The following is a 24,182-nucleotide window of genomic DNA, read 5'->3' on the forward strand; positions in this document are numbered from 1 at the left end:
AGGGAGGTAAATATCGGGGTATTGCATATGACTTGCAGATGCTTATGTCTCTTTTTTCGCAAGATATTTAAAAAACAGGTATTCAGATATGAAGAGATGTCTTTGTTAAATGGTGGAACTATGTAACTACCTGCAGCAAATAAGACAGATGTAGTATTTTAAAGGAGCTTATTTGCAAGAAGTGATTTCTGAAGATGATACCATTAGGTACAGATATGCTCGAATTAAGAATACCATAACATTTGAAACTCTGCTTTGAAACACAAATGTCATAAGCACACAGATTAAAATGATTTGTTCCAATACACCTGACAGAGCAGCATTCCACTTAAAGATGAAAGGTTCAGCTCATCTCTAGTTGTGTGATGTTCTGGGCACCACGTTACTCAACCATTTATACAGCACCCAGGAAAACAGATGTAAGAATATGCAAATTTGATCCCAAATATCTACCGACACATCTCACTGCGCAGTAATAACACATCTGATTTAATACTGAGGAATCAAAATCTGAAATACATGCATGAAACAAGAAAGCTGCAATGAACCAGAAGAAAAGAAGGTCACGTTTTTTATAATATAATAGCAAAAGGCATAATATTTTGCTGGGTTTGTTGGCATAAGAACTCAAGGACTATTCTCAAAGGCATTTTAAGGAGGACAGTTCACATTTATGGTAACATTTCACTGTAAGAGATCCTGATTTTTCAGAATTCATATCTACGAAATTATTGAGACATTTTTTTGAGGAAACACAGACTTTTAACCAAAGCAAAAGGATCTCAAAAAGCAGGCTAGAAGTTTAATTAACCTGAGTTACACTTAGCTTTTATCTTATTCCTTGGTGATCAGACAATGGTTTTTGAAACTATTTGCACATTTACATCCAACTTTGGAATAATTGAGTCAAAAATTAGATTTGAAGAGCCCCTTTTGAAAAAAGTGAAATTTTGCTTTACCATTTTAAAAAACAGCACTTAATTTTTAATTAATTCATTATTTAATTAATTCCCCTTCAAGTCAACTTTAGTGGTTTGGAAGGTTAAAAAAAGGCAAAAAACAACTTCTCATGCAAAATTAACTGCCAGTTACTGCCACACCAGGTGGCTTTAGGACATGAGATAAGTAGGAATATGCTGGCAATGCTGGCATGAGAGTTTGCAGCCAAGTCTGGTACATAAAAACAGTAATTTCTTTAAGTCTTATGCTGCAGTTTGTGGGAGGTGAAAAAAGATATTGTCACCTCTCTTATAGACCCAATAAATATCTAAAGACCACAACAGAAAACTGTCTGATGAATCTAGTTCATCTCTACTCACCAACAGATTTCCTTGCTGTCAGGAATTTCCAAGGTTATTTTGACAACAAAAGTTCTTTGGACTCAGACCAAGTTGTCTACATCTGTGATTGCAGAGCAGTATCTTGGGATGACAGATGTTTAGCTATCTTGGCTTGCTTTTCAGCTAGTGTTGCTCAGTGAAGTTCTGGAGGCACTGCAGGTACTGAAACCTGCATGTTGGGCACCTGCAACTCTACCTCATGAATTAGCAACAGAGCTCAGGACACTTTTGAAGTGGGTACCATGGGAAGGTCATGACTTTCCTTAAGAAAATAACTACAAGGCATCTGCTCAACAACCAGTCTTTCATGGTAAATCCTGCCAAGAGCAGATTTGTTTTGATGGATGGATTGTTCAGGCTTTTTAAGCAATGCAAATCTGGTGCTACCCAGAGAAATGATATTTTGACCCCAAGTTTATAAATATATGTATATATAAATATATGTGTATATATATCTTCTGTTAGCTTCACTGAAGCCCACATTTAAATTCTGAATGTGTGATGAGATGAACTGACCTTTGTCAGAGTGAGAGACTGTAGATTGACTTCTAGTTTTAGGATGTCACACAGGGGCTCATGGTGAATCTGTGTTGCCCAAGGGAGGCTTTAATATTCTACCCTCTCCCTCATAGGTACTGGCCAAGATGCTATTGGAAATGCAGCAGTATGCACCCGTATAACAATTGGACTGCATTTCTCCTTTCTAGTGTACCTAGTAGAGGAGACAACCCAGTGAGAATGGAGGGGGCTTCTTTACATTCTCCATCCCCAACGGTCTATACAGATGCAGAACCAGTGCTGTTAATCTCACTAAAAGTCAATGGTTAATTAAAACCATTCTTAAAACTGCAACATGTTCTGTTGCTGGATTATAGTGATTTTTAACCCATTAAAAATAATCTTAACATTTTGGTTTCTTAATTGCTTATATTTAGTCCTGTATGTTTCTGAAATTTATTTTAATTTCCAGAGAAACATTTGGCCTCTATCGTGATCAAAACATTGCTATATTAAACTTGTGCATATATGACAAGCTCTGGTCAAATGTCCTTCAAGAGAACCAAAGCTCTAAAAACTTGTAATAAGCTTTAATTAAGCATGGAAACTTCCCAGACTGAAAAGAAAAACTCTTCTAAATATAAGCATCCGAAACATCTTGCAAAAACCCACATTCACTTGCCCTAAGCAATGGCCAGCCATATGGAAGAAATTGCCCAGACTTCTTGCATTTTCTGGCTTAGTTCAGGAAACCTCTAGGCCTTGCTACATAAAGCAAAACTTCCCTATAAAAGATTAACTTCTAAAATATTCAATTGAAAACAGATTCTGGGAACAGATGTATCTAAAGCTGTATTGTATTGCATAACCTCTAGAGGAGCTGGAGTGGAAGCTAGGTAAGAAATAAAAATTCTTATACATGGGCTTCATTCTTCCTTTCCTCCTGGTCTATCAGTCCCTCTGGGTTATTTTACCAATCTCCCAGTCATTTAAGGAGTTATTTAATAGCGGAGCGTATGTGGTCAGAATATCAGTTAGCCAAACTAGCAAGCAGCTGATGTAACAGTGACCAATGCAGTACTCAAAGAGACAGTAGGGTGCATCTCTGCTCCATGCTCCAAGGATGCAACACTTTGCACTGTCCTCCTGCAGCTTCCCAAACACGTTTGATAGTTAGAACAGAGGCCAGCGTGTTGACAGCTAGATAACCTACGTCTAATCTGGGTAATTCTGAAACAGTGGCAAGAATCAGTTTCTTGTGACCTGGCACACAATAATGTGCTTGGCCACCACATGGGGAAAGAATGCCAAACACAGTTGCTAAAAGCTTAATGAAAACAAACACAACTCTAAGAGGTATGAGGAGTCATTTATTTGACTTTTTATTATTTTTTTACTATGAACATTTTTATTTCTTTGCTTCTTGCTTTGTGTGTTAACTTTAAAAGAGAGAAATCATCAAGCTTCACCTTTGTAAAATACTAACTTGGTGAGTGTACCCAGACAAAAAAAAACAAGCAAGCAAACACATGAAGAAAACAATACGTTATCTTGCACATGTACTTCTAACCCTAAAGAGGGAATGAAAGAATGGATGATGGCGTGTGCCAAAGATAAATTGTGCCACTGCAACTGAGGGCCATGTTAAAATGCGGTTCATGAAGGCAGTTTAAATACCAGGAGTTAGGACATTCACATGCATGTAATATAATAAAATATCTCCCAGTGAAAAAAAAAAAAAAAAAAGCATTTTAAGAATCAGGGCTTTAATATGAAGGATGTGTGTAACAATTTGCTTTATTATGAGATAATTTCCAAAGCAGATGACGACATCAACTGAGCAGAAAAAAATCCCACTATATAATTTTCTAAAAGTTGTCTTTTAGCTGTTAAAGCACAGCTAGATGGACAGATGCTATAAATTCCTAGCAGGTGGGTGAGTATCATTACCACTGACATAAAAATGGCAGAGGAATGGGGAAAGGCTAACAGGTCAGGTAATGAAATACATTGGAGAGAAATCACCTCCCCTGTTCTGACTTCTGGATGGCTCCTGCTCTTAAGGAATAATGCACTGCAAAGTATCAAATGCTGCTTACCTTTCAATTTTTCAGCCAGCAAAGCAGCTTCGTGTTCAGAATAATGCATTATTGCTGGAGGAGAAGGAGGGCGCAGTCTGTCTTCTTCCATTTTGCGTCTGTGGCGTTCTTCTCGGGCCAGCATTCTTTGTTTGCATTCCCATTCATAAAAGTCATCTCTTGCCTGAGCAAAATCAACATGAAGTCGACCTGAATCCTTTTTGTCTGTGCTAGATCCTAATCTCATGCGGTAACCTGAAACCAACAAGCAGAACTAACTGTTGCAGAACTTCTTTGCTCATTTTTTTATTTTTTTTTCTTTATTTTTTTCCCCTCAAGTGCAGTTAAAATGTACATTCACATATTCCCCCTTATCTACACAGGATCTATTGATCATTGTGCTTTTACAGACAGATAAACATTCATCCACTTCTTTTTTCCTTGTAATTTTCTGCATCACCTATCAACGTAATAGATGAGATGAAAAACTAACCTCAAAGGTACAGAATCTACATTCCTGTTTAGGAGTCTCTCCAAATATATCGTTTTTTCTAGCTGATACTCCCAACATTTCTAAAAGCAAAGGACAGCTAAACAAAAACAACTACTAAACGAACTACGTTGGTTTGAATGTAAAGTCCTTCTTCTCCTGATCCTGTTTAGGTCATGTACAGTTTAGCACTACCTTCCAGCCTGCCAATGGAATTGGAAGTGTGGGAAAAGGCTGAAATTTATAACATTATGACCATGGATGAATGAGAAAAGTGTGCTACGTAAATTTCTGGGCCACAAAGAGGGTGATGTCATATCTGTGTTGATGCTAGATATCAAATTTTGAAGCTTCCCAATTGCAAATACCACATCTCAACAATCTGGCAGCAAACATAAACCACCTACAAGTTAATCTGATATAAAGTCAATAACAATGAAAAAAAAATAAATTGATCATTCTTTAAACTAATTTTAAGAGCATGGAGGGATTTATTAGACATTTGCAAGACCTTTTTCAAAACTAATAATGAAACCTGTCACATCTCATCTTTAGCAATCTTTTACATATTCATAATTTGGTCAATGTGTCATATGCTAAAGCTACCAGACTGAAAAGCCTTTGTTTAAGTCAGAGCCTATATAATAGCACAACAGGGCCCTGCTCTGTATTAAAGCCCTTGACTGCATTCAAAGGATGAACAAATCACACCAAAGCTATAAAAGAACACTTCCATGACCATTCTGTGGAAGAGCATATGCTGGGCACCAACCTTTTTTCAAGTTTTATTTTGAAGGCTGAAAGATATTCACAGAGCAGTTTCTCTAACTTTTAAAATGCTGATTCAGGGAAGATGAGAGAACCCCAAATAGAAAGCTGTAAACAGAGCCTTCAGATGCAGGTAAAAATAATTAGTCTGCACAGGGCTAAGCTCAAATTTCCCCATGCCAACATGCTGTAGTAGCCTCAAGAGGAGAGCATCCCGGCAGAGACTTCTCAAATCATGGGATGCTGTGGAAATTGACTTTGTGCTGAGCTGGCACATAGGAGGCTCTTCAGAAACATGCTCTACTACAGCCATTGTGAAATAGCCCCAGGGACAGGAAGTTGCCTTTCAAAATGGCAGGAAAATGTTTGTTCCTTTTGAACATCTATCCGAAAGAACCTACCTTTCAGTCTCATGATTTGCCTGTGGTTTAAAGAGCTTCAGCACCTCACCACTACAGTTAAAACTCCCTTTTGCACTCTCTCCAGGGACAGCAAAGTTAAGGCTTGTGTAATAGAGTAGGAGCATCTTTGCAAAAATGTGTATCTAGGCATACTCTGTTTTACTGCTGTAAAAACATCTTGATGTATGAATACAAGGGACTGGCTGTACTACAGCACACATGAAACCACAGCTTCAAAGATATCCACATATGTAATGACCCCTTCAAAACAAAACAAAAAGAGCCAAACAAACAATCTGTGTGCCTTTTGCTTGACATTTTCCTTTCAAGCATCTCATGGAGTTCAGCTACGTAGCCCGTCAGTGAGGAAGAGGTATGTCTTTCACGTTTCATCAAGAACTCTAGAGGAAAGCTCATGCTAAGTATTTCAGAGGTCTCTCAAAGCCTGAAGGTGACAAAAAATTCTGTGGACCAGACCAAGACTGGTCTCCAAGGTTCACAAGCTTATGGTACAGAGAGGCTGACAAGGGGTCTGTTTTTTACTTTAACACATCCTCTACTTTGCCCTGCTTTCTCTTGCTCAGAGGAGTACAAGCTACTTCCTCCCCAAGAAGGCTATTTGTGGTCTTACACGTAGCTCTAGTGATAAGATGTACGCTATATCCATTGAAACATAACAGAAGGAGAATGAGGGTGACCTGTCAGACCTGGAGATCTGAACTAATAAGGGGGTAATTTTGTGGTTTTATGCACAGAGGTCTAGGCATGAAGGGGTCATTGGTGCAGTTACTCTGATAACCATGACAAATGTTTCTCCCCAAGATGCATTCCTCAAATAGTGACTGCTCTGTGCCAAAACAGCATTATCAGCAATGTGAAAGAACACTGCCAGGGTGCCAGGTCTCATGAACCTATAATTAGATCTCCCATCTGGGCTGCAGTTTCCAGGAAGACACAGTCTCTCTTCCTCTCCACTGTCTTTTGCCTCCCTTGGCTGGAGCACGCTGGGTATGGACACACTGAGAAATCCAGTCCTGTAGGAAGCACGACTCTTGTGGTCCTCAAAGCCCCACTTACTCTGAACAAAGAACTACTGGAAAGGACACTCTATCTACACCTTGTGCGTGCACCTGCAAAGTTGAGTCTTCCTGAAGTCTTACCTTATTTTTGAAGTAAATGGGGATAGTGGGAAAAAACACAAATGGTGTAAATTGAAGTCCAAAACACAGTATCCTCATTAGCACTGGACAAATGGCTCCCTCAGGTAACCAGTTTAAGTGCCTCCAAATTAATAGATTTTTGAAATTGGCAGCGAACCACATTGAGAAAATTGCATTGTTTGTTTAACTGTTAAGACCGAAGATGGCCAGTCAACCGGTGGTTTCCCCAGGCACAGAAACCTAGACTGACCTCAGTCAGAAGGGACCTTGGGCATCATCTAGTCCAATCTCCTCCTCAGAGCAGGGTTGACTTCAAAATTATATCAGGCTGCTCAAGGCTTGGCATCTTTCCGTCACAAAAACAGTAAATGTCTTTTTGGCATGGCTTCTTGCATCCTCCTAAATCAGGCATGGGGGACACTACAGGACCAAAGGCATCCCTAGTGAAGATCGGACTCCTTGACAGGCCAATAGCCAGCAAGGCGCTGTGTAGGGTAGGGTGCATGACTTCCAGGACCAATTTTATATATGGGATCCTAAGGCACCCATCTGTAACAACAGGTCTGAGCTGTAGGGCAGCTGAAAGGCTCGCTCTTTTTCAATGCCATGTATCCTTACTGATGTTCAAAGGCATTTAAATGCATGAGAAAATCAACTGTCTTTCCCCCTCCTCATGCATGGGCAAGGAATTGCCCTCAAAAAACCTTTTTCCCAGCTCTTTGCTCAGGACTGCAGCTAGCACTAACTGCATGCCTGGCCTGTCATTTTTAATTTCAGTTTTGCACACACAATGGCAGAGGAAAAAAAGTCTGGGAACATGCCAAGATCCTCACTTTAAAGGAGCAGCAGCAGGAAAAGTTAATGAGGGTGCTAAATAAAAATCAAACACGGTATTTCCATATCACAGATCTAGTAAAAACTCTGTGGCTTGACTTACCTTTGAGTGTTGCTATATTGGGGACCAGGCATTAGCTGCTAACTGGGGATGTAGATCAGAGTGCTGGTGATCAATGAGAACGTGAAATAAAAGCCAGTACACAGTGCTAAATGGAAATCCACGTGGGAAAATATCAGCTTAGGAAAAATATATCCTTGGGCTTTTGGGGTATAAGCAGGTCTGTTTGAAGCAACCTGTTTGATCCTTACTTCCAATCCAGGGCCATCAACGTTTGCAGGAGTTACTGAATTGTCATGAATCTCAGCCACAAGACTAAAGTACACAGAGTTTGGAGAAAGAGCTTTCTCATGGGGTGGTATGTTGATTTTAGAAAGCCTTTTCCTTGGAAGATCAAAACGCAGGGCTAAATCAGATCAAAAATCAGGGCTAAATGAAAATATATCAACACAACTTTTTTAACATTATCTTCTACCCACCTCCCAGTCTCCTTTTATACATATTTAATTGGGAATAGAAATGAGAAAACTCAGTGATTAATCTACTTAATGAATTTTCTAATCACTTGCAATACTCCAATGATAAGCACAGGATAAATATTAAGTTTGATGAGATTAGATGAGGTAGACAGATAAAATTGATTAGGTAGACAAAATTGTCATTATATTACAGATATCAAAGTCATGATTCCTCCCTAATATAACACGCATACTGTATTTACCACAAATTCTGTTTGTACGTCTTTTTTGTCTCTTACGGGGAAAAGAAAAGGCCTTAACAATGTGTTTTTCCCCCATCATTTCAGAATACATAATGTTTGAAAGACTGATTAGAAAAACACAAAATTTAAGATCAAATAAAACGTGCCCCTGTCTAATGCCTGACCTCCCTGCTTTGCCTTGCTGGGGGAGATTCAGTGCTCCTTGTTTCATCTGCAGAGGTCTGCAGAAATCAATGGTTGTGGCAAAAAGATGTGAACGCTGGCTGCTATGTGCCCCTGCTTTTCTCCTTCCTCCTTCTCAGCTCCACTGTTTTTTGTTTTTTGTTGGTTTTTTTTTGCCTTTTTTTTTCTTGTTTTGGTTTTTCCTTTTTTATTTTTTTATTTCTTTCCCTGATCTGGTCAGAAACACTAAAAGTTCTAGAAGCAAGGAAAGGACTGGAAGAAAAGAAAATGGGGAGAGAGGGTGGAACAGGCAGTGAAGGCAGTGGTGCAACTGATGAAAGGAAAATGAAGAAGGAAGTATGTGAGAACAATACAGAGAAAAGGATCAGGAACTCAGAAATAAGCTGGCAGAAAAATCAGAAAGGAAGGATAAGGAAGGTAATCTGCCTCTGTCTCTGCTCAATTCCTTTGTTATGGTTGCACACTTAAGTGAGGACACACAGCAGCACAGGGAACTTTCTAGTAATCATCAGATCTGGTGCTCCAGGATTTTTCCATAGAAAATTAAAATTAAACCTTACTTGGAGTGAAACAAAGAGTGCACTCAACTGCAGAGAAGCAGGAAACTGAGCTATCAGGATGCTGACGCTGCCCCAGGATGGCAGTCTGTATGTTTCTGCAGTTTTCCCTGGCCTCTTTCTTGCTACTGTTTCTTTTATTATATACAGTAATCTCAGCTCCTACTGAATTTGTGAGCTTCTCACCTCCTCCACAAGTGCTGGAGTTACAAGTTACTGCTGGAGCTGGAGCCTCCTTGGGACAGAAGCTGGAAACTGGGAAGTGTGCTGCCTCTTCTTACTACTGTAAGGTCTGTACCCCATTCCTGTAAACTTTAGCATTATGGAAGTAATAAGTGAATAAGCACCTAAGCAGGAAGGATGGAAAATGGGAAGAGAGGATGAGGAGGGAGGAAGAAATGCGGTAATAATAATAATAATAGTAATAATAATAATAATAGTAATAATAATAAAAAGGAAGAAAAATACATAATGAAATGGAGATCTGGAAGAAGCATTAAAATGCAGATGTATTCTAAAGAAATCTTTACATAGGTCTCATAAAACTCATGATTTTGTGGAGCTCGTTGAACAGATATTTAAGGAAGGCAGCCAAGTTATGAAAAAGAAAAATAAAAGTGAAACGAATTAGCTTTTTTTCTGACAATACATTTCAAAAGTTCATATGTTCTTTTAATTTTCTTTTTTTTCCCCTTTCTTTCATTTAAGATGTAGCCAATGATGACTTGAGAGACCACTGGTTTCTAACTGTGTGAGCTTCCTATTGACACCTAAGGGACATTGAAACTATGTCCTTGCTGCTAAACAAAAGATGGTTAGGATGGGAGCTCAGACAAGGTATGCAGAATTGTTAACTCCCTAGCTCCCTTTTGGGTGGTCCCAGGAGGATTCCTCGAGGTTACCCTACACGAGGTGGTAAGCATATCTGTGTCAACTGGTCTTGGCCACGGAGTAGTCCCTGGCACTGTTCATTATGAATACCTTGCATGAGGGGTGAAGGTGTTGTGGGGCAAAACAAAGACAGGGGGTCCTCCAGGACCCAAAAAGAGTGATGAACCAGCCTGTGGAGACACACACAAGGGATGGGGTCCAGCTCAGGGTAGTGAAGGAGGTCTCAGGTGGGAAGCCAATCCTCACGTAAAGGAGATTATAACTTTACAAGGACATTAACAGTCACTGAAGACTGATTTGAGAAAGCAGAGATGGTTTTCTTCTTTTTTTTTTTTTTTCATGTGAGTTAGATTTTTAAGTCTGTTCCTTTGTTGGAAAAAAAAAAAAAAAGAGAGAGAATCTGAAATTTTACACCTGAAGTTCTGTGGTACTCATTGTCCTGGGAGGCAAAAGGCACAGCCTTTTGGGTCTCAGAATCCAACCCAGGTGACTGCTGAATACACACACACATAAAGGTAGACTTTATTCAGACTGCACTGCAAATCTATAAAAATATGCCAATGAAATTGCCAGGCTATCACAGAAATTGGCATGGGAAACCAGCAGCATTCCTGGCCTGGTGCCCTCCTCTTTCTACAACCTGTGAGCAAAACTACATAAACCTGTGTAAATCGAAAATAAGATTGCCCTGTAGTGAATTTCAGGGTCTGTTGCATTGTTGTGGGATGGCAGGAAATTGCTCTTGAGTATGCAACATACAAAACAGAGCACAAGTCTTGGCAAACACATGGATATACAGAATTGCCCCTTGTCAGTCCATGCTAGAGCCACTGAGTTTAAAAAAAAAAAAAAAAAAAAAAAAAGACTTGCTGGGATAAAAGCTAAGAAAATGAGCAAACATTAACATCACAAAATACAAATGAGAAGCAAGGAAAATCCATTAAATAATGTGAAGTACCAGAAAGGTAAATGGCTTTATCAACCATGAACTCCTCTGCAAAACGAATGTGACAAAAATTCTTCTTGCTTTTCCGAATTGCTGTTATATCTCCACACTGCTCAAAGACTTCCTGAATAATTTCCTCCGTTGCGTTTTCTGGTAGTCCTCCAACAAACACTGTTTTACACCCGGGAGGTCTCTCTCTTGTTGAAGGTGGTGGAAGATCTAAGTCAAAACAGAAATCACATTGGAATACAAAATTCGTCTTTTGATCCACTGGTTCTATTCATTCCCCTAATCAGTTCTGGGCAGCAACAGTTATTTGACATAGCATTGAGGCAGGAGAGAGGGAGAAGCAAAATAATTGAATAGTGCAGAGATTGTCCAAAACTGGCTACTTGAATCTAAACCTTTTCAAGTTTTAGGTGGTTTTTCAGAGTCTAATTCCTGCCACTGCGGGTCATTCTCCAGGTGGGAATGTCTAAAAGGATCTTTCTTTTCCCTGCACAGTCTCCTGTTAGAAAATACACAAAAATAGAAAATACTCTGTTTCAAAGCAGGCAAACTTCTGTACCTTCATCATCTCTGGCTCATACCCAGCACTCTCCACACTCACCAGTTTATGCCAGTTTAAGCCCCCTGAAAATGAACCCATGCTGCATATAGTTTGGGAAGCCAGGACTGGACGCCCTTCCCTGGTCTTAGCATAATTTATTTTCTTTGTCAGAACACAGAAGCACAGCAAACAGAAAAACAAAGCGGGAAACACGATGAAGTGACAACATGATGAAAGCACTCTGCCGGTTATCTGTTCTGTCTTTGTGCCAGATAATGGAGTGGACGCCAGCATGCAGGAAGGATAAACTCACTGTTTACAAGTGCTTGTGAGATGGAGTGGCTAGAAATTTTATTTTTATGTATATACATATATATATATATGTATACACACAAATCAGAAAACTGTTAAATTTTTGAGGGCTGTATGAAAAATATGCTCTGTCATAACATTTCACCTTGTTTATATGCAGATTGCTAGAGCATTCCTCTAACAGTAATTCTCTGAGCAGGAATCTCTGATTGATATGAATTAGTTTTTTGGCCTTTTAGCACACTAAAGGGGGTTACAACCTTAAAATATCCATATATATATTCACACACACAGTCAGGTTGATTAAACCATGATCTGGGTACACTGCAAATCAACAGCACCAGGCTATTTGCTTAAATTTCTCTTTTGTCTTCATAGTGATGCTGCAAGCAGCTGGTCTGATGGCTATGAAACCAGATTCCTGGGGCTAACACACTCAAAATTAGGCTCTGTGCTTTGTCCTGACGGTAGTGGCTCAGTGGGAAGTTTTCCATTTGCATGAAGTCCCCAGAAGGGGCAGAAGAAAGCCTGGTCCCCAAAGAGGAGAAGCAACTCATCTGCACGCTGCCTCTCCAAAACTGGCATGGCTTGGAGAAATCTGCAGGACTCAGGAGTCACTTCTGACTTGAACCTCTCTGAAGGACATCCCCAGAGATGGTTCTCCACAGCAATGCTTTCACCATCAGACACCTGTGTACAGCCTACATGAGGCTAGATCAGTGCGAACAGGTCAATGAGTGACCAACAACACGCAGCAGCTTCAGCCACTGCTGGTTTGCACGGGGCTATGCTTTGTGACACTGATGTAAGGGAAAGACAGATTTCTACTATGAGTAGTGTAGATTTTCAGTTTCTGTTAGCTTTAAGTAATTCATTTTATTTTTTGTACAAGCTGCGTAAGTTTTTACGTGACCTTGCAGAGATGAATAAGCATGCTCTGATACTCCACTATGATTTACACACAGAGCAGAACTTATAAGGAAACATTAGACTTGCCTACAATTTATTTTAAAACCATAGTTTTTATTAGATAAAAACATCTCAGGTAATAAATTTAGGAAAATAACATTCTTTCATTAGACCCACTTACTTGGGTTTGGAGGGAAGAGCGTGCAGCTTTTGCAGTGAATTATTTCTTTGACTACAGGCACATCTGTTGGTGGTGGTGGTGGTACTAACCCCATGCCTGGTATCATTGGGTTGATCGGAGTGATTCCAGTCATCATGCTAAGGCTTGGATCAAAGCCTGGTACACAGATTGAATCTGTAAATATATAACATAAAATCCTGGCTTTTAAATCTTGAAACTACTTGTTACTATTTTCTTGCACAGACAGTTTTGCTTTAGGCTTTTTTTTTTTTTTTAAGCATCACTGTTAAAAATGGGAGAAGGGAAAAGAGAAAAGGGAAAAAGGGAAAAGGGAGGGAAAGTGGGAGGAGGAGAGGGAGGTGGAAGGGGAAAAAGGGAGAAGGATAGGGAAGGGGAGGGTCCATTTTCAGTGATCCATTCCAATGAAAAGAATTAAACTATGCATAAAGAAGGGAATGTTACATAATTTAAAATATTAACGACTGAGCAAAATACAGCACATTAAAGTGTAAAATCATGCACCATGAATATCTGTTGTTATCTGGAATGCAATTTTCTGTTTCTTAATGCTACTGTGGTGTTTCCATTGCCTTCTAACCAGAATGTACAAAGAATATCATTTAACATCGATACACCCTCTCCACCTAATTGTCAGACAGATTTATCACAATGTAGCTTTCTGACATAAGTGACCTTGATTTACAAACACCATTTTTGGCTGTTTTATATGAGTGCAGTTAGCCAAGACTCCTAACCTTTTTATCCTGGAACATAATGTTTCAGCAGCATAGGATGGGGTCTTTCTGAACCTTGGAGTAAGTCCTTCTTGTCCTGTTATTTAATTGAATTAGTAGATTCTCTTCAACAGACATATCACTAAAATGCACCACCACAGCCCCATCAAGTACAATGCATATTTGGCAAATATTACTCTTTCTCCTTCCTGATCTCCTTGCCAAGACTTCCATACATACTATTTAAAGCTGAAAGATTTACAGGGGAACACCAGTACATTAACACAAAGATGTGTAATAAGCAGATGTTTTAGATGAGCGGAGAGCCAACTTCTGAAATTTGCTTTTCTTAAAAACAAGGCTTTGGGTTTCTTGAGGCATAATGAATAAAATATTTTAAGAGACCATTCTCTTTGTTGGCATAACACTGCTGCTATTTGGCATCATCAATTATTTAAAAGAAGATAGTTACTTTGGTGTTCTACAGGTTTTCTGCTGAGTTTTCTGGCTAGCAACTGGAAAGTATTTAATGATACATGTAAACACGGGGTTTGGTAGCTTGGGAGCTTGTTTGTTTTAAAGTAGCAAAGACAGAAATGACTCCTTCTCTAAGATTTTTTTTTAAATGTTTAGGAAATTTGAGATACATTTTGCTACAAGGCAGCACAGTCAACCAAATATGACCAGAGAGGTCTGTTTCTTCATCCAAAATCTGCTGCTGAAAAGCTATGTGGCCCTGGGTCAGCCTGCTGACGTTTCCATATCTTAATTTCTGTGTTTGCAAAACAAATACAATCATACTCAATTACTGGTGAGGATTAACTCAAACATTTATAGCACTTTGCAGGTGTAAAGCACTCTGTAGGGGCTGAAAATCAGCATTGTTATTTCTGTGAAATGTCCATAACCACCTTCTCTGGGAAAGACAGCTGCAGACTGAGATCCTCTACTCTAATAGAACTCATATCTGTCTCAGCCGCACACTCCCTGCTCTCCATGCACTGACTGTGAGCCTTCATCACTTTCAGGTAGTTCTGTACAACAAGCATGGCAAGTGCACAGCGAGCGAGGATTTGCTTTAGGCTTATTGAAGACTAGTATTAATGAAAACTCATGATATTACATTACTTTTTTTTTAATAAGTGGGCTTATGAAAAAGGATTTTCTCTGGGTGTTACGCTTTTTGCAATATTGATGTGTATGCATTGCTTTTCAGATTAAGCTTTGAAACTCAGAGTCTGTCATTTATTCCACAAGATGCAGTGGTGACCATATTAAATATTCATGGTTAGTGAATGCCAAGACAATGTCAGAGGTGAAAGGGAACTATACAATTCGAAGAAGTCCTTAGGCTGTTCTAATTTCTTCTTCACAGTGAGGATGACGGAGAACTGGAACAGGCTGCCCAGGGAGGTTGTGGAGTCTCCTTTTCTGGAGATATTCAAGACCCGTCTGGATGGCTACCTGTGCAATTTGCCCTAGGGAACCTGCTTTGGCAGGGGGTCTGGACCTGATGAGCTCTTGAGGTCCCTTCCAACCCCTACAATTCTGTGATTCTGTAATTTGCTTGATCTTGTTTTTCACAAGCCAGACTTCTGACAGTCCCAGTAGGCCACCCTGTGCAGCACTCTCCTGATGCAGGTGGAAGTCCATAATTACCACTCCCAGCTAAGGTGGCCTGCAGAGCTCCATGGCATGACACGTGGAACACCACAATAGCTCTCCATGCACTGTGTCATACCGATCCTCTCTTAGCATCAGGGAGAACTGGGACTGGAGAGAAGCCAAGGAAGGCATCTTGACCACCTCTCTGGACAGATGTAGGATCAGCTACAATTCTAGCCAGATTTGAAATTTCACATTAAATTGAATATTCATAGTAGACCCACAGCATTCTGAGACAAGGATGGAGCACGTGGAGTGGATCATAAAAGAGGACGTAGAGAAGGTCAGGTTCTCCCTGTTCTTATGCATCTTTCACGTCCCATGTGAAAGCCAAGAAGAAACATCCTTAGCTGGTGAATGTTACCAGCTGCATTTAACCATTGCTGTTCTCTCTGTAGGACAGTTACTAGATGTACTGATGTTTCAACTTCTATACAAGAACAGAGAACTGAAACAACAGCAAACTACTTGCTATTACCCAAAGCAAAGATGGTTGGTTTCAAAAGATACGGTTTTTTTGAATAGTCCATTGACAGTGGTACATATACAAAGAAAAACACAACTAAGGGAGACTACACCATGGAAACTTGTGTCCACAAATGCAGCTACCATGGCCTCAGAAGGGATCTGAGAAAGAGTGCTTTTGGATTGCATGATGATTTGGGATTGCAGCAGAAAAAATAAATAAATATTTATATTTCCCACTAATTCCTGCCATTTTCAAAGAAATGTGACTTCATAAGTAACTGTGCTTGTGTTAAATAAGTACATGGCTTTGTCATCAATTTCTTCCATGGAGATCAATCTACAAGGGCACGTACAGACTGCAAGAAGCCAACACTCCTGATATGTCCTTCTAGGTGCACTGGGACTCCTTGCTTCCAGAATACGACTGTTCTGAGTTATATTGAAAAGGACTGAGTCAATAGTTCTTGAAATCTAACTCCATATTTATGGGCACTAATCCAAAAATGCCTAAGGTCAATAGGAAGACTACTGATGACATGGACAGCTTTCAACCAGGACCACATTCACTTTCTTTGTGGTCTTAATTGTTTCATTTCCCCAATGTGCTACACTGAGAATGAAATGCTTTCATACAACACACAAGCACTGACCGAATGTATGAGTACCATTTGTAGAGCTATCCTGTAAAAGATATTACTGTGCATTGCAGTGATGGAAAATTCAGCTGGATTTCTGAACATGGAAGACCTTGTTCAGGCCCCTTGAAGAGATTGTTGGTGCTTGCATCTACAGAGAAGTTGATGCATGCCCCACCTGTATATTGCTGACACACCATAGAGATAGTCTATGGATGATACATCCAAAGGAAGTACTGGTCTGGACTCTGAGGTGCAGAAAAAAAAGGAACTGATAAAGTCACTGGAAAGGAAAGACAATAAATTTGCCACATCTCTGAGAGGATCCAGAAAAATCCCAAGTTTAACTATATTAATGCTGCAGAGTGGTGCATTAATAGAAGTTGGATATATAGCTCTTGTCTAGGGACAGGAGACGATCATCAATCAGTGCTGCCACAGCAGTCTGCTTCATGTCCTGGCATAATGCCCATTTGGATCAGGACCAGGATACCAGAGTTAGAGCTGGAGACATCTCCTGTTGAACTTACTGGTAAGTTTGTTGTTCTTCAGAAACAAGGATACTGATAGAGTTATGTAGGATTACAAAACAAAACAAAACAAAATAAAACAAAACAACAACAATGAAATCCAACATAAAACAACCCTGCCAATGTAGGTTTTGTTGTCAGATGCATTTAGATATATGATTATTAAAATATTGTGGACATAATTGTGATACAATAAACACAGATATATGCACAAAATGTATATACCACATATCTGAATACTCTAAAAGTAGTATTTTTGTGCTTTCAGCGATCATAGTATTATCTTTTAAAGGTCTATATACAGAAGTTTATGCAGACAGTTAAAGGTTTCTGATCTCTTGGAATTATAAAAACTAACTTGGCAGAAGATAGAAAGTTTATATTTGAAAAAATGTTAATAAATAATTACTAAATTAAATAATTAAAATGGAAAGCAATCAGAGATGATGAAGCACTTTAAGAATGGAAAAGTTCAAGTTAGAGCTCCTGTGAATATTGTGCATTAAGGACTGAATAGTCACATTCACATATTACAAGAATGTAAAAGTATTGAACGTTAATATTTTCAAGTCCATGTTCTGCCTAAATTTAGCAAAACAAGGGTTAATGCATAGTAAGAAATTGGTATAGTGGAGAGCAATGAAAACTTCTGAAGAACAAATATATAGAATTGGCAGAGAGGCAAAAAGAAAAATCTGCTTGAATACTCAGTGTGGTTTTTAAAACTTCTTTTCCTTCAAGAAGAATATAGGAAGGAAAAAGCCTTTCACATGAAAATTTTGGGTCTGGAAAAAGGAGAAGAACAATAAAATCCCTTTAAGGATAACTATTTTATAATGCAGTACATAGCGTAAACCAACTCCTTTAATTAGTCTGCATTTTGGAAGGGTAAAGCAAGTCTGTCATCCATAAAAATAGCCACAAGATCTTGGAAAACCATCATCCTTTCCTTCTTTGGCAACAGTTGCTGTCTGAATCACCTTCTGTTTTTACCACATTATTGCTTTGCACAAATAACAGGGATGCGTACTCCTACCCACTGTGCTTTCGGGGATTGCACTCCATCACCAATGTAAAGTTCCCATCCCACTTCTGCCAGCCCCTACCACAAGTTATTTATCTGCTCAATATTATTTTTGAGGGGTGTAATCCCCTATATGATTCTCAGTGTTTGCATCAGGATGTGTCATTTGTTTTGCCTGCCACTGCCAATTGTTTCTGTGGTGTTTTATGGTAGCTGCCAAGCTGTGTTTCTGTTGGATGCATAAGAACACCCACATGTGCAAACACGGATTTGGTTGTATGCCTGTACACACATGCACAGAAGGTTTCCACCTGGGACACCAGCAGCCCAACAGTGGCTGCAGTGTTCAGACATGTTGGTCTAACACACTGGTGAAGAAAATGATGCAAATGCACAACAATAAACCAAAATAACAAACAATGAAAGGGTCTCCACGGCTTGGGAATGATAATTTTGTACCTTAGAAAAAGCAGTCTACTTTTTTGCTGGTGTCAAAAGATAAAAAATAAAAATAAAAAAAGATCTGGTTCCAGGAATGGAGTTGCCTGACAACACGCAGTGCAAGGATTAGGACAGTCCAGGCAGCAGCTGGTAATAAATGTAGTGAGATGTTTGTTACACTTTGGTTTCTGTGGGGAAAAAAGAAAAGCTTCTGGAGCCTAGAGATTTGATCATGTACTTCAGGAACACAACTGCTGAGTATTTTGAGACTGAACATAGAGTTGATTTCTAAAAGCTTTAAGTTTTCCTGAAAAAGTGCAAATCTAATACTGTTTTTCCCTGTCTTAAAACAAAACAAAACAATATATCAGTGAGATTATATATTACTTGGCAGTAGCAAAGAAAGAGTCGCTTTTTTTCCTAAAAAGAAGAGTCTTATCAGAATAAGAAAAACATTGTTATTCTAAAAAGTTCTTGTGTTTCTATCTAAAATTCTTCAAAACTCTACAGTCTGCCAGTGTCTTTATCCTTATGTGACTCTTTTTTCTTTATTAGCAGTTAAGAATAGCTATTCATCTGCAATCTAGATATGCAGATATTACTGTCTTCCCTGGTCATTCAAACCTTTCCATCTTCTGGGCTTCTGAAAGCTTTTGATGGATGTAACTATTCGGTCAGTATTATAGGGCTTTTCTCAATGTAACAAGCTTCCCTCACTGCAAAAATAAATAAATAAATAAATAAAAATGTGGGGGGTGACTGTAGGCACAAGGTTTCTGATGTCCCAAGGAGGTGTCCCAATTTAATCAGGTGTTGATCCTGATGGAGGATCCCAGCTTTGGAGTGCCACGATCAGCCCCAGAGAGTGAGACCTTCGAATGCAGCACCAGCATAGAATCATCTAGGCTGGAAAAGACCTTCAAGACCACCAAGTCCAAGATCTTCCAGTACATTTTCTTGTTCAGTTTGGACATCACTAAACTTCTAGACGTCCTATATCTAATACAGATTCTGGATTGTCCAGAGATATTTCAATTAAAAAAAAAAAAAAAAGAGTGAAAGAAGTCTGACAACTCTTCCATTTGACCAGCATTACCACTATTGTTCTGCCTCAGATAAAGGACTGTGACCAGTTGCAGACACCCAGAAATCAATAAGAAATAGGCAGGAAAAGAGCAAGCTATTTTCAACTCCCATACATTGAGTGTTTTCTTATTTCCAATGCTAGAGATGACAACTGAACAATCTTTTCCAACAGGCACCTACCCTGCATGATCTGATTTATCCCTTTTCACAAAATTCTACTATACACCTATTTATATTTTTAATCCATTGGAACCTGTTTATATCCCTGGCTTTTAGTGTCCTGGTATTATGGTAGTAACTGAGTGGGGAAACACACTCCCTCCGCTTTGCTTAAACAAAGCATTTGACAGTTCTGTGTTCCTTCCACTTCTTTCATCCCGAGAAATCATAAATAGCTGTTCCTTATTCACCTTACCCACAAGATTACAGATTTTATTTCTGCTTTTATATTTTGCCATCTGCTTGGCATGTGACCTTTGTCTCTGTAAGGCTGGTACAAAGGAATATGGATATGGTACCTCTGCTTGTGGACCCCTTTAAAAAAATTGAGAAGGTTAACTGCAAGGGCAGAGATGCCTTTGTAGGTGCTCACCTAGCCCTAAATTTTTGAAGAACTAAATATCAAAGAAATGAGCAGGTGCCCTTAAATAAGTTCTGCATGAACCCAATTGATGCAGCAACATGTAGGCAAAGGAATCCTGTAGGAACAGAAGTAAGGCACATATAGGCAATGTCTGTGTGTGTGTGTTGTGCACGCCTGTGTATGTGTATTTGGAGGATGGGATGGGAGGGGCAGAAAATCATCTCCTTGACTTTCATCTGTCTCATTTGGCCATGGAATCCATGCTAATACCTTTCAGCAAGAGCTCTACATTCTGTGAAACAGAGCCTGGGTTGTAGCAAAGGCAAGTCTCTAAGGGCATTTTGGCAAAAATTTGGGGGGTGTAGGGGAATTGAGATGAATGTTTCTCATTAATAATCAACCAAGCAATAATTTACATGAACTCTACAGTTTCTGCCAGACCCACTCCATAAACAAAGCCCTCATAGCATCATCAAAACACTTGCCACTTGAAAATTACTTCTGTGAGACATATATCACTGACAATGCTTTAGGGCTGCAACATTGCACTTTTGCTTTTTTTTTGCAGGAAGCTCTCTGTCTGTAGAGAGGATTAGTTTACAGCAGACAATCCAGAAACTTTAGATGCTGCTCCTCAGAGCTGGCTATGCTGTAGCTGAAAACACTAAAAAAAAAAAAAAAAGAAAGAAAATTTGGCCTCCTCTTGATCCCTGCCCACAAAATCACACAACAAACACTATATTTAGAGCAATATACATGACAAAGAGTAAATTAAAGAAAACCACCTTCTCTTTTTACAAGCAAATAATGGGGTGAATCACTCTTGCTTCATCCTTTATTGCTGCAGTGCTTGGCACAACAGGACCCCAGTCTTGCTTAGAGCATCTAATGCAATGCAAATAATAGGTGAGAATAGCAAATAATAATAATACAACAAAATATTGCCACAATAGATGCCACTCTCCTCCTAAGATACAATTTCATCACTGTTGTGTAAAAAAATCTTTCACGTCACTGTAATGCTATTTCTATTGCTCTTTTTGCTTATATGTTGCCATCAGTGCCATTCTGACCTCAAAGAGGCCGTGGACACTATCTGCCAATGGTGAAACTATTTAGTTTCCCCTTAGAGCAGCTCTGCAAAGATGTACCTGACAGACAAGCCTAAGAATAAGACGGAAAACTCAGGACTTCATGTTGAGGGAGTCTGATGACAGTTTGTCAGTTCTTCACAGCTGACAGCTGTGTACGTAAGAAGCTAGAGCCAGAAAAAAAATTGACTAATCTTAGCCTCCATCCACAATCAGCTGCTCTTCCATGTATAAAACCCCATTGTCATTGTAGTGGAAACTTGTGGGGGTGAAAACAAAAAGGGGAAAAGGAGGAGAAAAACAGGAAAGACAGGAAAAGATAAAGACAATAATCAAAAGAAATGTAGAGAAGGAGGTGAAGGAGAGGGAAAGATGAACAAACAGCAGTATCACCTGGAACATGTGTGGTATGAGTGTGTGCTCTATCCACATGCTACTTTGACCAGTGTTAGAATCTTGAAGGATTTATGACTTTATAGCAATTCATAATGTCCAGAATTATGACCTTCCCAAAGTCGCCGTTGCTTAAGAACCACTCTGTGCAGTAGGAACAATGGGCTTCTTCCATCTCCTCAATAATAAATCACTTTCTATTATGAAGTCAGTCACAAGTTCACTGCGGAGAGAATAGCAAAACTGCAAATTCTGTACACTGCTACCTGATCTCCAGTTAATAGCTCCAAAGACGGATTGTTAAAATAAGTGGCTGGCTAATATGCAAGATGCAATAGAGTATAGTGCTTTTATGATGTAAAGTACGTGCAGCTGTATTTCTTGACTTCCAAATGTCTTTGTGTGCTCACTATATGCTGCTTGGGGTTACCTTCTCTAGGTCTGCACCTTTTCATTCCATTTTTCCAGTTTTGGCCTCATCAAGGAGGTAAGTAAGGCTAGCTTTAGGCAAAGGAAGTAGGCTCTCTAAGCTCCCTCCACTCAAAGTTGTTCTATATCTGATTGCTCAATGAACCTCTTCTTGTAAGGTCAAACTTTGTCATGTTCCTTCAAAATGACATTACTTTTCCCCTCAAAGCTCTAGAAGATGAGAAGAGAAATAAATAAAACATGATTATATGGCCCAGGAACAGTTAATGGGTTTTTATTTATTTGTTATTTAGGAAAGCACTGTATTACAGAAGTTTGGGAAGCATTTGGATAGCACGAGAAGGAAAAAGATTATTAGAAGATATAAGCAACTAATGTAAATGAATATTGAAAAGAAATTGGACAAATAGAAAAAAGAATGAATTCCTGAGCTAGGCTAATACTGAAATATAGCCCTTGTAACAGATGAAACATAAAAAGCCTGCAACGTTTAAAAAAAGGGTAAAATACCATCTTCTAGATATCATGTGACCTCAAAGAAAATGGGGAAGAAATGAAATTCAGACATATCATTGGACATACCCCAACTGAAAACAGAAGGACTAATTTTTCTCATGAATCGTGAAACAAGTTCTATCTATTAAACTGGAGTTACCGTGTGGATTCCTGGATCTGTGAAATGCATATAAACGCTTACATTCCCAGGGTCACAGGAATAACAAAAGCTTTGCTGAAACTGGAAAGAAGCTGTACAGTCCAGAAACACCTATCACCTGCACAAGCAAGTTCTTACAAGGTCTCATAGAAATGCGAGAAAAACTGTGCTCTGCCAGAGTGAAGGATCCTCTTAGTCCACAAATCTGTCTCTAAAAGCAAATCCCTAATTTTACTTGATACAAGAACAGGACAGTCCTGAAGTTAAAACTTCTGTGTCTCCAAGCTCTCAATATTCTGCAGCCCAGGGACTTCTTAAACCACAGGAAATTCTGTATGTCCTTCAGTGTTATCAAGGCATGGATAAAAATACCAATGAGCTTTATTGCTTGGGATGTATTTCTCTTGGTGTCATTACTGGAAATGACAGGAAGTTGTCCTGAGAAATCAGCTGGAAAATCTTTAGTGACAATATTTCAAACTTTTAAGCAGGTTATCCTACGTGCATGCTTCTCCTTTAAAAGCCTGAGCAAAGAGGCATAAAAGAGACTTAAACTGTAATGTTAAATGATTGCTCCTGGTACTATTTCCTTAGTTTCTTTCATGTTAAATTCTTCAAATAATAGGGTCCAAATTTCTAACACTGTTGTATCTTTAACCCACGGCATACTGGAAGGAGGATTACTAGTCATAATAAAGATTAATGCAGTAATAAATCCTGATATTTTGAATTTTCCTCTACTAGAACTGTTTGATCTCCATGCAGTTTATGGCAGCAACTTGTAGGACAAAATTTAAATGCTCTGTGCAGGGGCAGAATACCTGTTGGATTTGAATTTGATTAACTAACTGTTAAGTAAGTAATGAAGTGGTACTTTTGGTGAATTAATAAACTGTTTATTGGTTAAGAATTAACCAAGAATCCTATCTTGAGAAATACTATGCAACATAAAACATGATTTAAAAAGAAGTCAGAGTTGATAGCAGCAAGTAATGCTCCTGAGTATCTATAAAACTAGCTGCCTTAATTAACCTGCAATGCACTATGACAAAGCTATTTTGTTAGATTTTGGCTTTAGAAGCTATCTTGCACCTCAGCAAATTAAAATCATTCCTACATGCTTAGCTCTCATTGCAAATGTTGTGTTACTACAGATCTTCGGGACCATGAGAAAACATTAAGCTGCTTTACAGAAGCAGATATCTTATCTAATGGCAAGCTCAGTCCATGGGCAGTGTATCTCCATCCAAAACAGAAGGACTTGTCAGTTCACAGGGGTCTCAGGCAGATGTTGTTTGAGGACTGGGTAGCCATGTGGAGAGGAAGAGAGTGAGCTCTGGTGGTGAGAGAGCTTGCACATAGATACAGATGACAAAGGAGGTAAAATCAGTACAGTAAATGACTTAAAGAAGAGGCCTTTTGCATTGAGGAGTATAGGATGAAAGTTGTATGAACAGAGAATGGAAAGTACCACCCAATGTTTGATTCCTCCTACATTCAAAAGAAGAAGAACGGAAAAAAGAAAAAAAAAAAGAGCATGTTATTGAGGATCCCCAGCACTTTGGCTC

At 39.1% G+C, this 24,182-nt stretch overlaps 1 protein-coding gene across 11 annotated transcripts in view; it reads right to left on the bottom strand.

Moving 5' to 3' along the window:
* Positions 1 to 24,182, bottom strand: part of ENOX1 (ecto-NOX disulfide-thiol exchanger 1) — a 365,091-nt gene that overhangs the window by 90,001 nt on the left and 250,908 nt on the right. For all 11 annotated transcript variants that reach the window (XM_083811361.1, XM_083811360.1, XM_083811368.1 and 8 more), the window contains 3 exons: positions 12,881 to 13,054; positions 10,941 to 11,147; positions 3,938 to 4,171 (listed from right to left, as the gene is read on the bottom strand). In XM_083811361.1, the coding sequence (XP_083667487.1) occupies positions 3,938 to 4,171; positions 10,941 to 11,147; positions 12,881 to 13,054 (615 nt within the window). The remainder of the gene's footprint in view (positions 1 to 3,937; positions 4,172 to 10,940; positions 11,148 to 12,880; positions 13,055 to 24,182) is intronic.

Source organism: Anser anser, assembly GCF_964211835.1.
Source record: "Anser anser genome assembly, chromosome: 1".
In the NCBI taxonomy this organism is placed as follows: domain Eukaryota; kingdom Metazoa; phylum Chordata; class Aves; order Anseriformes; family Anatidae; genus Anser; species Anser anser.